Here is a 14,763-nt window from a genome sequence, read left to right as displayed (position 1 = left end):
ATTATTATTATTATTATTATTATTATTATTATTATTATTATTATTATTATCTGTCAGGGGTGCTTTGATAGTAACTTCCTTCTTGGCAGATTGGGGTTGGACTGGATGGCCCTTGAGGTCTCTTCCAACTCCATGATTCTACAGGTGGCAGCACTGATTCCAACACAACTACAAGTGACCTAACATTACAGCTCCTTTCTGATTCTAGGATTCCTGGAAATTGATATAATAAATATATTAACACAACACGACCAGTGCATTTTAATGGTGTTTTCATTAATGATAATAAATATATTTTAAAAATAAAATGAACCTAAAAAATAGATATCAAATAGCAACTTCATCATCCATCTTGTTTCTTTCCCTTATTTTCTTTTTACAACCAGGATGTTTATACCAGGATGGATGTTTTCATGTGCTCTAGATCCTAAACCTTTGGGGCATTTGCCAAGGCTCAACACTGGCAAGTGACAATTCACCAATCCCCAAACGGCCTTTAGTAACGTCTCCCAGTCAAGGCCCAACACTCACCAAATGAAGCCAAATACTGCTGGTCCTGAATGTTCTGCTCTTCCTCTTCTTGCTTAATGCAGATAGGGATAAATGACTCTGAGTATGAAACAAAGGAGTTGAAAAGAGAACATCAGACAGTTGTTTAATGTGGGGAATTTTAATTGCTTTTAATTTATTATTTCTAGAAGCCACTTTGGGACCCACTCCAGGAGAAAGGTGGCATATAAATGAAGTAAATACATAAATAAATCTGCATAAATAAATAAAAATGGTTTTATTTGGTAAAACCAAATAGGTTCCTTATAGTTCACATATTTCTTATAGTTCAGAACCTTGTAGCTTCATTTCCAAAACAACAACAACAACAAAGTACATTTTCTTTCTGGGGATGTGGGTACATTTTATTTTAATTTAGCAATTATATTCTGAATAATATAGCTTAGTAATTTAGTCACTACTTACTCCATAGAGTAAGTAGTTACTCTATTCTGTGGAGAAGCAGCAGGCTAGCAGAGTTCGGGTTAACAATAAGCAGTGAGTGTAGAAATATTTAGCATGTAAGAATGACCAAAGATAGACAAGACTAGAGAAGGGAATAGGTTTAGTATAGGTCAGATAACAGAGTTGGAATGGTATGTGCTGAAGGTGAGAATAAGTGTTTGAAGATAAGAGGAGAGTATAATGAAGAAGCTGGACAGGTAGTAAATAAAAAATAAGAAGATAGTAAGAAGAAACAATAGAAAAGATTTGGGTAGAAATTGTTAGGAATGAGAGGCTAGAAGGACAGGAAGATGGTTGAATATGGAAGATGAGAGTAGATTTAAGTAACTAATTAGAAAGACATAGATCATATAAAGAAGATGAAAGATGGACAAATATGGGAGAAGTGGAATAAAAAAAGACTTCCCTGGATAGAAATATGAATTGCTAAACACTAATCAGACTGTAATAAGTTAAATTGAGACTTAATACATTACAATACATTGTGATGTAACAATATTGATTTCTCATTGTTGTTTTGTAAGTTTGAATCTGAGTGAATGTATGGAATTTATCAATAAAGGAAAAAACAAAACAATAAGCAACAGCAAAATTACTGGTGTAGCTAGTAATTGTTTCTACCAAATCTCAAATATTACTTTTAAAGGGAATTGGGAGAATCAATCTGACAATGTTTATGTCATTTTTAATCAATTCAAAGGCTTCTACACACAAAACCAAATTCTAACAGAAAGTAATAGAGAACTAGCACATCAAATTTTACTTTTTCAACAGGGAAACAAGTACTGGCCGCACAGTTCATTTTCAAACACTGCAATGAACAACAGAAATCAATTACTTTTCAAAAGTAACTTCTCAAGCCTTGGTCTCAGCTTCATCCTCACTGCAGTCTAAGGCCTCAATCCAACAGTCGGTCTCAATTACAGGAGACCCAATGAATCAAGGGAATTTGTAAGTCAGCACTTACAGAAATTACTCTGATTCAATGGGTCTCATTAAAAATGAATTGAGCCCTGTATACCAAGGGTGGGATTACCCAGCAGAAGCATAGGCAAAAATGAGGAATGTTGGGATTTGCAGTCAAATATTGTCTGGAAAGTGACAGGACTCCCAGCCTGACCGGGAGGACTTCCTCTTCTTCCTTTAACTATCTGCCACATGAGTAATTTTATTATGTTTTCCCTATTGCTACTGTTCCCATTTTAGATGAGGGAACACCACTGTGTCTAAAATTCCCATGAAAAGTCCATGGAGAGAATTTCTTTAATTCGTATCCTGCCTTTCTCTCAATATGGAACGCAAGGACTGAGAATGAAAACAGAGCTGCCACAAATTCAGCCAGCGACTCCTGTTCTCAGTAGATTGCCTCCATGGCAGTAGCCTCGATCCCTAGGCCCCAAAAGAGTGTCTCAAAACAGGCGGCTCACCGCTGCTGGAGCTTCCAGGAGACAATGGCTCTTCCTTGATGTGTATCTCTGGTTCTTGCTTAACCTGTGACCCCACGTCACGTCGCAGAATCTGAAGTTCTTTGGAGAGGAAAGAAAATTAGTCTTCAGGGAGGAAAGAAAATTATATTCATTGGGGTTAAGGGCACAAGACCCCCGTGAAACTGGAAAAAACACAAATAACAAAAACACTTTTTTTTTTAATTTGAGAGGACACCTCTCTAGGAATCTCTAGGACTTCCAGTGCAATTCTATGGTCAGTATCTGCCAGAGGTGGATCACAGACTCCCACTGGAGGACCTACAAATGCATAGAGAAGTGTTTTCTCTAGTGCCAGATTCCTAGAGAGAACATACTAATAAAAAAATGTGAATAATCAAAGCCAAAAAAGTCAAAGCTGCAAATGTAGAGGGCCAACTGTACACAGAACAACCACAGGTACAGAACATGTGAGGGGACTATGGCATATCGGGAGAGTGCAGCAGCAACCTCTATTCCAAGAGCAGCAGACAAAAGTTGTTGAGCAACAGCAAGAATGGGGCAGAAAGTCTAGAACAGGATGGACCAAGTGTGGCATGGGGCTGCATGTAGACCTTGAATTTTAGTGGCCCCTGAAACCCGCCCACCAGTCCCCCCAGGCCCCCTTGTTTTTGTTTAAATGTTGGAAGCAATTTTCAGGCAATCTATGCCACAAAATTATGCCGAAATACAGTCAGCCCTCCATATCCAGAGTCAACTATGCATGGCCTGAAAATATTTTTAAGTTATGAACTCCAAAAAGTAAATCTCGATTTTGCTATTTTATATAAAGATTACCATTTTCCTGTGCCATTGTGTATAATGGGACTTGAGCATCGACAGATTTTGGTATCCATGGCAGGCCCTGGAACTAAACCCTGGTGGATACCAAGGACACACTGCATGTGAAAACATGCAAAAATACCCTCACCCCATTTGCTCAAGCACCTCTGAACCGTGTGTGTGTGTGTGTGTGTGTGTGTGTTGTATGTATATGCCTTCCAAGTTGCCTGAAGCCCTATGTCAATCCCATGAATTTTTCATAGGGCTTTCTTCGGTAGTTTTTTAGAGGTAGTTCTACCAGTTCTTTCCTCTGAAATATAGCCTACAGTACCTGTGATTCATTGGGTGTCTCCCAACCAAGTACTAACCAGGGTTGACCCTGCTTAGCTTCTAAGATCAGGCAGGATTTGGTGCCTTTAGGGTATTTAGGCCCTCCTGAACTCCATACTATCCCCAAATACTTAGGTTTTCTTTGCAGGCCCTCTCAAAACAGAAATCGGAACTGACACAACAGCACTTTCTGTCACCATTTTCAGAGGGAGTAAAGGGCTTGGGTCCCATGAGAGGAGATGGGGGCGGGGGCAGGTTTAGCGCCTGGCACCCTCACAGTTCAACTGTGAGGCATCTTGTGGTCCATGGACTAAAATATATCAAGGAACAGAACTCACCAGGGTTAGAGACCTCTGTAAGGCTTGTTTCATGGCAATCTTCTTGTGCGGCAAAAAGAGTCCCCTCTTCTTTGTCGTCTTCTCTGCCCCAAGAAGCAGCATTCACCACAATACCAGAAGAGCCTGTCCCTAAGTGAAAAAAGGAGCACAGGCTTTCAATCACTTGCTCTGCCCTTCTCTTGTGCTGACAGCATATCTTCACAGATGTTAGTTACCTACAGTGTCACAATCTTGGAAAAGGGGGGTTGTGGGAACCAAGCCCCAAACACAGACTAAGACATGTCCATCTTTGGGTGTGGAAGAATCTTTCTCACTATCCAGTAATAGTAACTTCAGCTCTCTCACGGTTCTGTCCCACAGAATCCAGGGATTTATAGTTTGGGAAGGGATGCAGAAATCTATGTTGGAGACCACTACTCCAGGGGTTCCCAAACTTTGGTCTTCCAGATGTTTTGGACTTCCAGAATCCCTTATCCTTGTGAAGTTGGCTGGGGCTTCGGGGTATAGTGTAATGGGACTTGAGCAGCCACATATTTTGATATCCACAGGAGGGTCTTGGAAGCAAACCTCAGCAGATACCAAGGACCCACTGTATGTGAAAATATGCAAAAATCTCCTTATCCCATCTTCTCAAGCACCTCTGATCTCCGTGTGTGTGTGTGTGTGCGCGCGCGCGTGCCTTCAAGTTGCCTGTAGACCTATGGCAACCCCATAGGGCTTTTTAGGCAAGGAATCTTCAGAGGTGGTTCTAACAGTTCTTTCCTTTGAAATATAGTCTACAGCACCTGGGATTCATTGGTGGCCTCTCATCCAAGTACTAACCAGGGCTGACAGAGCTGTGCGTCCAGAGAAAGGTGACCAAAATGGTGAAAGGTCTGGAAACTATGCCCTATGAGAAAAGACTTAGGGAACTGGGTATGTTTAGCCTGGATAAGAGGTTAAAAGGTGGTTATGATAGCCCTGTTTAAATATCTGAAGGGATGTCATGTTGAGGAGGGAGCAATCTTTTTTCCAGCTGCTCCAGAGACCAGGACATGGAGCAATGGATGCAAACTATAGGAAAAGAGATTCCACCTAAACATTAGGGAGAATGTCCTGATAGTGTTTATCTGTTCATTATTGTTGTTCAATTGAAGAGAAGAGGCAGGTAATAATAATAAGAAGAAGAGGAAGAAACAGAACTCACCAGGACTAGAGACGTCTAAAAGGGATGTTTCACGGCATTCATCTTGTGTGGCAAAAAGATTCTCCTCTTCCTTGTCATCTTCTCTGCCCCAGGAAGTAGCATTCACCACAATAGCAGAAGAACCTGTCGCAGGGTGACCAGATGTCATAACCGCAAAGGAGGACAAAGCACCACAAAATGTAGGACATTCAAGAAAGAGATGGGACATTTCCAAATAAAAGATAAAAACACTCATATAATTTTCTGCTTCTTAGTCATGCTCAAAATGGAGGACATTTTGAAATTCCACCTGGACAGAAGGTTGAAATGTCGGACATGTTCTGCAAAAGGTGGACCTCTGGTCACCCTGACCGGCCCCCAAGGAAAAGAAGGAGCACAGACTGTCAGTCACTTGCTCAGCCCTTCTCTTGTGCTAAGGTAATGACATTACCTATAGGGTTACAAACCCTGTCTTGCAAAGTGGGGGGGATTTGGTCTAGTAATGAGAGGCCCATATTATTGTAAAGGTAACACACAATAAAATAAACTGTAAATTTAATAGAGAATTGGATTAGAAGTTAATTTAAAGAGCGTATGAATCGAAATTTCAAAACACAGTGATCAAAACTGGGGTCTGAGTCAGAACAAACACATACCTGAACAACTGGGATTTATAGGCATGTCCCTCCGCTCCAAATCTTCTGAACTCTTCGCACTCGGATCCTCACCTCGCTCAATCTGGGACAGGAACATGGGCCTGGAAATGGCATCATCTGATCAAAGGAAATGAGAGAGATCACTGAGAAGCAATTCTGTTTGAGACAGAAGACTGGCATAAAGAGCAGAGAGAGTAGCTGAGGAGAAGAGCAAGAAGGATTTTTTCGCAGGCCTAGAGAACTAAAGAACCAAATAACAGAAAAGTGGCTTAGGTCCAGTCTGTCTCACAGACATCTTCCCATATGAGCCTGTCCAGGTCCTGAGATCCTCAGGAGAAGGCCTTCTCTCAGCCCTATTGCTCAGGGGCACAGCTAGTGGGGGTATGAGACATGGACTTCTCAGTAGCTGCCCCTTGGATCCAGAACACCCTTCTTTTTATTCCAAGGACTGAATGTTTTTATCCTGAGAATGGAAAGCGTTTTTTTATTACAATGGTCCCTTGGCTTATGCGGAGGATCCGTTCCGCCCTCCCCCCCGCGTAAGCTGAAAAACGCGTAAGCTGAAGTCCCATTCAACTGAATGGGGCTTGTGCTCGTGGCACGGGAGAATGTGTGCACCATGGGTGCGCGCACCATTCATTCTCCCTTTGCGCAGGTTCCGTGTAAACAGGAAGCCGCATATGGGGTCCCGCCTGTGACGTGAGTGCACTGTATAATGAGAACTGAATGTTTTTTGAAGAAAAGGCTTCCAAGCATGGCTTTAATTGTACTGACCTTTCAAAACAGGCTTTTTATTATGGTCTAAAAACACTGCAGATATAATCCGGTTTGAGACTGCTTTAACTGCCCTGGCTCAATGCTAGCGAATTCTGGGAACTGTAGTTTTGTGCGATACTTACCATAGCCTTCTGTCAGAGAGCTCTGGTGCCACAATGAACTACAGTTCCCAGGATCTCCTAGCAGTGAGCCAGGGCAGGGAAAATGATCTCAAACTGCATTAGGTCTGCAGTGAGTTTTGGACCTAAGTTAAATTTTATGTTTTAAATGGTTTCTAATGTTGTTGACACTTTAATTCCATTTTAACATTGATCTTTTGTATGCTATAACTGTATTGTATTTATTTCAATTTTAAAGCTGCCTTGAATCTCAAGTTTTGGGGGAAAGGCAGGGAAATAGTAGTAGAATCATAGAGTTGGAAGAGACCCCAAGGGTCATCCATTCCAATCCCAATCTGCCATTCAGGAATACAACAGATAGTCATCCAGCCTCTGTTTAAAAACCTCCCAAGAAGGAGACTCCACCAAACTCCGAGGGTGGTAACCACTATCCTTGGTTTTAGCTGTCCATGGCTGAAAAAATAAGGACACATACAGTCATGCTGGAGAGTGCCTAGAGAAGTATCCTATCTAGGATTCTCTAGGTCCTCCAATGTAACTATATGGTATGTTTGCATGGGAGATCTTTTAGTTTAATACAGTTTACTATTATTTGCAGTAAGTTTGGGAACCAAACCCCCATGGACCAGTTGACCAGTAGAAATTGATGATGATGATGATGATGTTATAGTTACAGATGCTCTGGGAGCAATTCCAAAAGAACAGGCAAAACCTTTAAACTAAATTGCTACAGATAGGATTGCAATAACAAAATTCCCACAAATGACATTGCTTGGAACATTTCACATTATCTAACAATATGTCACTGATTTCTAGATTCTTAGAATCACTGATGGTCCAAAACTGCAGTCAGTTCTTCTTACCCAGGGAGACCAGCATCTCATAATTGCTTCTCATGACCGCCTTGTACATCTCCTTCTGCCACTCATCCAATTTCTTCCATTCCTGCTTACTGAAGTTGACAGAGGTGTCACTGAAGGTCAATGGGACCTGAAACAACAAAAACACGACACATTCCAAAGTTGGCTGGACTGGTCCAACATGCCCAGTGGGTGATGTCCATGTCAGTGGGAGTGGTAAATCCACTCTTGGTTTTAGAATGAACTTTAAAGAAGCCATCCAAGTCCTGAACCTACTCTGGAGGACAGAATTCAGCATACTGGGGACCTCTTTTACAAAGGCTGGACTAAAACCCGGAACTGACTCATCTCTTGCACTGGCATGGAAGTCGCTAGTTGCCACTGAATACATCAGTAGCTCTTTCTCTCATACTTAGATAACCAACAAATGATGTCAAAGCAATCTACCATACTAGTATCAGTGCAGGTTGAAAAAATATACTCAGTGGACATACTTATCTCCTTTTCTTTATAATTATAATCAAGAGAGAATTGACAAAAACCGCAAGCAGACACAACAGGAACCAAAAGTTTGGAATACTTTCAGGAGTGTTGGTTTGAAGCTTCCATCATTCACATTTAGCCTGATTGGGAAGCTGATTTTAATGGCAGGGGTTCTGGGAGGTGCATCTACACTGTACAAATAATGGAGTTTGACACCACTTTAACTGCCATGGCTCCATCCCACAGAATCCTGGGATCTGTACTTTTGTGAGGCACCAGAACTCTTTGTCAGTGAATGCAAAAGACCTTGTGAAATTACAAATTCCAGGGTTCCATAAGACGGTGCTACAGCACTTAAAAGTTGTGTCAAACTGCATTATTTCCACAGTGTAGATGTACCCTAGGATTACCGGCTTCCTTCTCTACCTCTGGTATGTCCACACAGAAGAATCTGGAAATGGATGCTGGGGGGGGGGGGTCCCCAAGTTTGTTTAATCATAGTTTGCTGTTTCATTTAAAGCAGGGCAAACTGATCTGTTTAAACCACGGTTTATTATTTCAATAAGTCAAGATCAAACCCTGCTTTCAAATCCTGGCTTTTTTTGGGGGGGGGGGGGACACGTGGATTTGAACCACTTAATAGATTACCTAATTGTTAACTAACTTTTCATTTTATTTATGCATTTATTTATTTTATTGACTTTCTATCTCTCTTTTCTCCCAATACAGGACCCAACTACAATGTCAGTTCATACTGGATAGGTAAAACAATATGCAGTACAAACAAAAAAAAGGAAACAAAAAACCCAGCAATACAATTGGAAGATTTAAAATAATTTAAAATACATTCAGCACATATTTAAACAAATGCAACACACTCAGGGTGTATCCACACTGCAGAATTAAAGCAGTCTGATATCACTTTTAACTGCCATGGCTCTATCCTACAGAATCCTGGAATTTGTAGCATGGTGAGGTATTCAGCCTGGTTTGCCAGAGACCTTGGTGCCTCACCAAACTCCAACTCCTAGGATCCTGTAGGATACAGCCATGGCAGTTAAAGTGATGTCAGACTGCTTTAATTCTGCAGTGTGGATACATTCTCAATGAATGTATTTAAATGTGTGCTTTCTTTTAATCTAGGCTGGAAGCATCCTTGGGTTCAAATCTGGAAAAAAGCAGGATCTACATTTTAAAAATTATTAAAGCACATATGCACACATGCATGCTTTGATCTGGATTTCCTGCATGGCAGGGGGTTGGACTGGATGGCCCTTGCGGTCTCTTCCAACTCTATGATTCTATGATTCTACACATGCCCCCTCCCCCACCTGCTGCTTTATTTTGGACCGTGTCCATGAGGTGGCAATTACCTTAGGGATTTTCTCCTTTAGTGCCTGGAGGAAATCTCAGGATCCAGAAGTTACGGTTCTTCAACAGATTCTCCAGATTGTCCAGCCCCCTCTGGAGGAGGCAATTTCCTCCTCAATCAGAGTCCCAAGAGCAGCAGTTTTCCCCTCCAGTTGGCTCCCCCATCTCCATCACGTTCTTCTCACAGCCTGCCCATCCTCGCCTCTGCGGCCGCCATCTTCCGTTCCAGACCGCAGCCGCGGGCACCGTGAGAGTCAAACCATCTTGCCCCTGGCTACGGGCGCAGTCGCCCAGAGGCCTCCGCCGGGTTTGAACCTTCTTTTCCCCATTAAACTTGAACTGGCTGGCAGCTGAGGATGGCAAAGGCTGTGAATGTTTGTGCCTCCATTCTCTTCCGCTTCATAACCTATTTTGTGGGTTGATAAAATAACAGAGATAGTTGAATAACTTGAAAGCACACAAGCAATTTGCAAAACACGGTTATTGAAATTCCCGGCCCTGATTTCAACATCAGATCTTGACAAACTTCTTTTCTTGTGAATACAGCTCAATAGAATTCCTTCCCAGCCAGGGAATTTCGGGAATTGTAATCATATATTCAAGGGCAGCCTCTATTTCCTCAGCTAAACAGATCCCAAACTTAAGAGACAAGAACGCTGTCTCATCATCTATGTTTCTCTTCGCTACAGAATGGAGGAGTAATAACAGTATAAGCAGTTTTCTAAAATTCTGTTGGCATGCAGAGGTTACTAAGGGAACCAGGCTTCAAATTCCGACTTTGAGTTATGAAGCTCCTTGTGTGATCTGCACTGAGAAATAAATGCAGTGTGACACTGCTTTAAACTGCCATGCTCAATGCTATGGAATTCTGGGATTTATAAAATAAACAAATAAATGATGAAATATGAAATTTTTTGCAAAACTACACATCCCAGAATTCCATAGCATTGAGCATGGCAGTTAAAGCAGTGTCACGCTGCATTATTCCTCAGCGCAGAAAAGGGAGAGGCGGGATATAAATAAATATTTTTATTATTTATTTATCTATTATTTATTATGTGTCAAACAACATTATTTCTGCAGAGCATATTAGACTTTAAGTTATACTAAGTATACTTCCCATGCATACTTGGTATACTAAGTATACAGAAAAGTATACGAAGTATACATACCAAGGGTGGAGATCGACTCGGGGGCAGTTAACAAATACCAAGTATGCTAAGTTAAACAGGAGAGGGAAAAATATTTATACGCAATGGCTGAGATTTCTAGTTCCATTACTTAGTTAATCATATTAAAGAGAAGTGCTGCCAACTGCAGAATAATGTAGCTTGACATCGCTTTAATGGGTCTCATTAAAAATGAGACCATTTAATTGCCATGGCTAGACGGGGTAGAAACCTGTAATTCGTAGTTTGTTGTGGCACAAGAACTCTTTGGCAGAGAAGCTGGATATCTTGCAAAACTACAGGTTTTAAAGCCCACCGCTCTTCCAAGCACAAAGGCTGTCACAGCTCCTTGTAGATTGTTCATCTGGCAGTCCCTGCCCTCAGGTTTACAGTCTAGAAAGACATGGCACAAAAGGAGCAGGGAATGGCGGTGGGGAAAAGGATCAAGTCCTGTTCTTCTCCGCCTCCAAGGCCAGTAGTCGCAGTTTAAGATGGAGGGAGAGCCTTTCATCTTCCTCTGGGGCTAGGCATGGTGGGATAGAATGGAAATAACTGTGATTTACAGATATCAGTGAAAACTGTTACTGTCATTTTAAAACATCTGTGATTCAAAACTGTCATTTCCTGTGATCTGTACACTACCTGAGTGAACTGCTGCTACTGATCCAGAATCACAGAACTGTTTGCAGTAGTTACTCTTGTGACTGGAAGGTGGAAGAACCTTTGACCAACCAGGATTGAATCAGTGTTCCTGTGACCTGGCCACTACTGTATTTTTATTTGTTAATCAATTTTTGTAATATTAAAATATGTTATTTTATGTTATATAAATAATTATAAAATAATTGACAATGGTGAGGGTGTCCGATCCGTTGCCCCTCCCTGGCTGTGCCCTTTAGTAGTAAACAAACGCATAAATCAATTTTTCTTACCACAATATCAGAAGAATTCAAAAGAGCTTTGAAGAGATATCTCCAAACACCAGTTGGATGTTTGCTCTTCATATGTTTTTCTTTAGGTTGGAAATAGATGTCTTGAAAGAGAGCTTGTTTTTTACATAAATTGCATTCTGCAATACTGTCACTTTTTGGAGAAAAAAACCTCCAAATAGGACTCCTAAATTTCTGTGTTTTATTCATTTCAAGACCCTGATTATTTATATAGCTATAAGAGTCAGTCAGCTTCCAGCAGTGATCTGTGAAAAAGCAGCACTTTCGTGCAAATCACAGTTTGGAGCTCAAGAGCAGAATGAATCACAGTCACTGAATCACAGTTTGGATTCAAGCCAGTCCACAGTTCCAACCGTGACTCATGAATATCTGTGAAAAAGTAACAGTTCTGTGATTCTATTCCATTCTCTTCTCCTTTCCAAGGCCAAGAAGGTAGCGATTAAGATTAAGGGAGGAGGGACTTTAATCTCTTCTGGGCCTGGTGCAGCCATGCCAGCCTCTTCTTCTCTCCTCCAAGGCCAGGAGGCAGCAGTTAAGATGAAGGAAGGCCTTCCGTCTTCCTCTGGGGCTAGGCCTGGTGGCGCTGTGCCTTCCTCTCCCTTCCTCTCCCTTCAAAGCCCCCTACAAAGCAGTTAAGGTTAAGTCTGATTTTTCAGCCTTCTCTGCAGAGAGCCTGTTGCTACAACAAACTAACAACTCCCAGACCCACAGTGTGGAGCCATGGCTGTCAAAGCGGTGGTACAAACTGCCTCAGTTCTGCAGTGCAGACGCAGCGATGCCAAGTCTAACCGCGGGTGACAGGGGCCTCGCAAATCTTAGGCCCGCCAGACACTGCAGGTTTTCTTTCTCTCTCTAGTTTCAACTCCTCTGTTCTTGTTTTCTTTTCCTTTCCAGCCCCAAATTGAGGAAAAGGAAGGCTTCTCAAGTGGGCAACCCTAAACCCTTCTTTGTTTTTTGCAACCCTTGGAGAAGAACTTTGTCGTTGTTTGTTGTTGTTGTCTGTTTTGAAGTCATTTTTCTGACTTAATGGCGACCTCAATGGAAACCTGCCATGGGGCCCTTGGGCCAGTCCACACTCTCTCAGCCTCAGGACTCTGAAGAAACCTTGCCAAGGAAACCACATGATAGATTTTACCTTGTTGTTGTTGTTGTGTTGTTGTTGTGTGCTTCAAGCCGCTTTGAGTCCCTGGAAACAGTTGCAACTAAATAAAATGACAACAAAATAATGAATAAAAACATTTATATGTAATTTATTATATCTACAAATATATTATATGAAATACTGTAAGTTATTTATAAACACAACAACAACAACAACAACAACAAGCCGTTTCCAACGTATCGTGAAGCCTATTATTACGGGGTGCTCTTCCTCGGCATTTCCTGAGGCTGAGAGAGTGTGACTTGACCAAGGAAGGGCAATGAGGTCAAAAATAAAAAGGGTGTGTGTGTGTGTGGAGAAAAATAAGTCCAACACAAACCAAATGTTAGATGCCCCCCGGCCAGGGACCAGGCCAGGGCTCCAAAAGCCCCCCGTAAGGGTTCATTTATTTGGGGGGGGGGGTGGTGAAGACCCTGCTGTGACCCAAAGCAACTCTGCCAAAGGGAGACAGGGACCCACCCTCCCCTGGGTCCCATTGGGGCCAAAACTGGGAGTAAACCCGCACCCAAACCGCCCCCGGACCGCCCCCAAGGCCCCCCTCCCACGCCCCCACTCACCCGAAGCCCTCCTCCGATGCGCCTCAAAGGCCCCAAAGCTTCCCTTTGTCCGCCGTCTGCAGGCCCCCCTCACGAACTTGCTCTCTGCGCATTGCGCGGCAGCGAAACTGCTAGCCTGCGAGAAAAATGGCCGCCGCGCTGCTTCCGGGAAAGAGCCGCCTCCTTCTGCGGAGCGGCTCTGCACCGCCACCTGCAGCCAGGCGGAGAAGCGCAGGGCGGCGCCTAGGAGACGCTTACGCTGGAAACTAGGCTGCAGCAGCAGCATTAAAAGCGCTTGCAGAAAATACAATGCATTTCAAGTCGTTTACTTACAGCTGTTACACATATACTACTATGTAATACATATGTATCATGTAATACTACTATACATATGTACATGTAATACATACTGTGTATTATATATGTATATATTACAATATACCATGTATTTCATATGTATATAAATAAGCATATGTACTATGCAATACGTGTGTATCATGTATAATGCAATATATATTACATATGTATATATAGTATTACATATTTACTATGTATTTTTATTATATATGTGTGTGTGTACTACATATGTACATATTTATATACATATGTAATACATAGAATATGTATTACAGTTTAGTCCTCTGTATCCCACTGACTTTTTGATCCATGGTTTTTTCAGGCAACCCACTGCTTGAAAATATTCCAAAAAAGTATCAATTCCAATAGCAAACCTTGATTTTTCCATTTTATATAAGGGACACAACATTTTGCTGTGACACTGGATTTAATGTGACTCAAGCATCCAGAGATTTTGCTATCCATCTGGGGGATCCTGGAACCAAACCCCAGCAGATAGCAAGGTCCCACTGGCATATTGTAGAATATATATAATATCTATATAGTGGGCCCTTGGTGTTTGTTGGGGTTTGGTTCTGGGACCCCTTCGTGGGCAACAAAATCATGGATTTTAAATCCATCCACAGCTTGAAAAATTTCAAAAAATAATAAATTAAAAAAAAAAGAAAAAAAATAAAACAAACCTTTGATTTTGCCATTTTAATTCAGGGACAACATTTTTTACATTGTCATTGTATTCAATGGGAACTTAAACATCCATGGAGTTTTGTTACCCCGAAGGGGCCCCTGGAACCAAACCCCAACAGGGCCCACTGAACATTATATATATATATACACACATACATACATACACACAACATACAACATACACACATACAATATACAGTGGGACCTTGCTATCCGCTGGGGTTTGGTTCCAGGATCCCCCATGGATAGCAAAATCTCTGGATGCTTGAGTCACATTAAATCCAGTGTCAACAGCAAAATGGTGTCCCTATATAAATGAAAATCAAGGTTTGCTTATTGGAATTGATACTTTTTTGGATATTTTCAAGCAGTGGTGCCTGAAAACCAATGAGATCAAAAAGTCACCTGTTGGATCGAGGACTAACTGTAATACATATTCTATGTATTACATATGTATATAAATATTATGTACATATATAGTACATTATATAATCTTGGCTCCTTTCCCCCAAAGAACCCTTACAAAAGGGTTGCTGTATGTTG

At 41.7% G+C, this 14,763-nt stretch overlaps 1 protein-coding gene across 2 annotated transcripts in view; it reads right to left on the bottom strand.

Moving 5' to 3' along the window:
* Nucleotides 1-9,921, bottom strand: part of LOC121933474 (zinc finger protein 691-like) — a 14,312-nt gene extending 4,391 nt beyond the window's left edge. The window contains exons 1-7 of one of the 2 annotated variants that reach the window (XM_042473264.1): nt 9,362-9,921; nt 7,509-7,635; nt 5,750-5,866; nt 5,115-5,237; nt 3,929-4,057; nt 2,442-2,540; nt 532-609 (exon numbers count right to left, since the gene is read on the bottom strand). In XM_042473264.1, coding sequence (XP_042329198.1) covers nt 532-609; nt 2,442-2,540; nt 3,929-4,057; nt 5,115-5,237; nt 5,750-5,866; nt 7,509-7,557 — 595 coding nt within the window. In that variant the 5' untranslated portion in view covers nt 7,558-7,635; nt 9,362-9,921. The remainder of the gene's footprint in view (nt 1-531; nt 610-2,441; nt 2,541-3,928; nt 4,058-5,114; nt 5,238-5,749; nt 5,867-7,508; nt 7,636-9,361) is intronic. The other variant, XM_042473265.1, reaches the window with a different exon arrangement.
* Nucleotides 9,922-14,763: the final 4,842 nt, after the last annotated feature.

The sequence above is a fragment of the Sceloporus undulatus genome, chromosome 6 (genome assembly GCF_019175285.1).
Source record: "Sceloporus undulatus isolate JIND9_A2432 ecotype Alabama chromosome 6, SceUnd_v1.1, whole genome shotgun sequence".
In the NCBI taxonomy this organism is placed as follows: domain Eukaryota; kingdom Metazoa; phylum Chordata; class Lepidosauria; order Squamata; family Phrynosomatidae; genus Sceloporus; species Sceloporus undulatus.
This window is presented reverse-complemented; position numbering and strand designations above follow the sequence as displayed.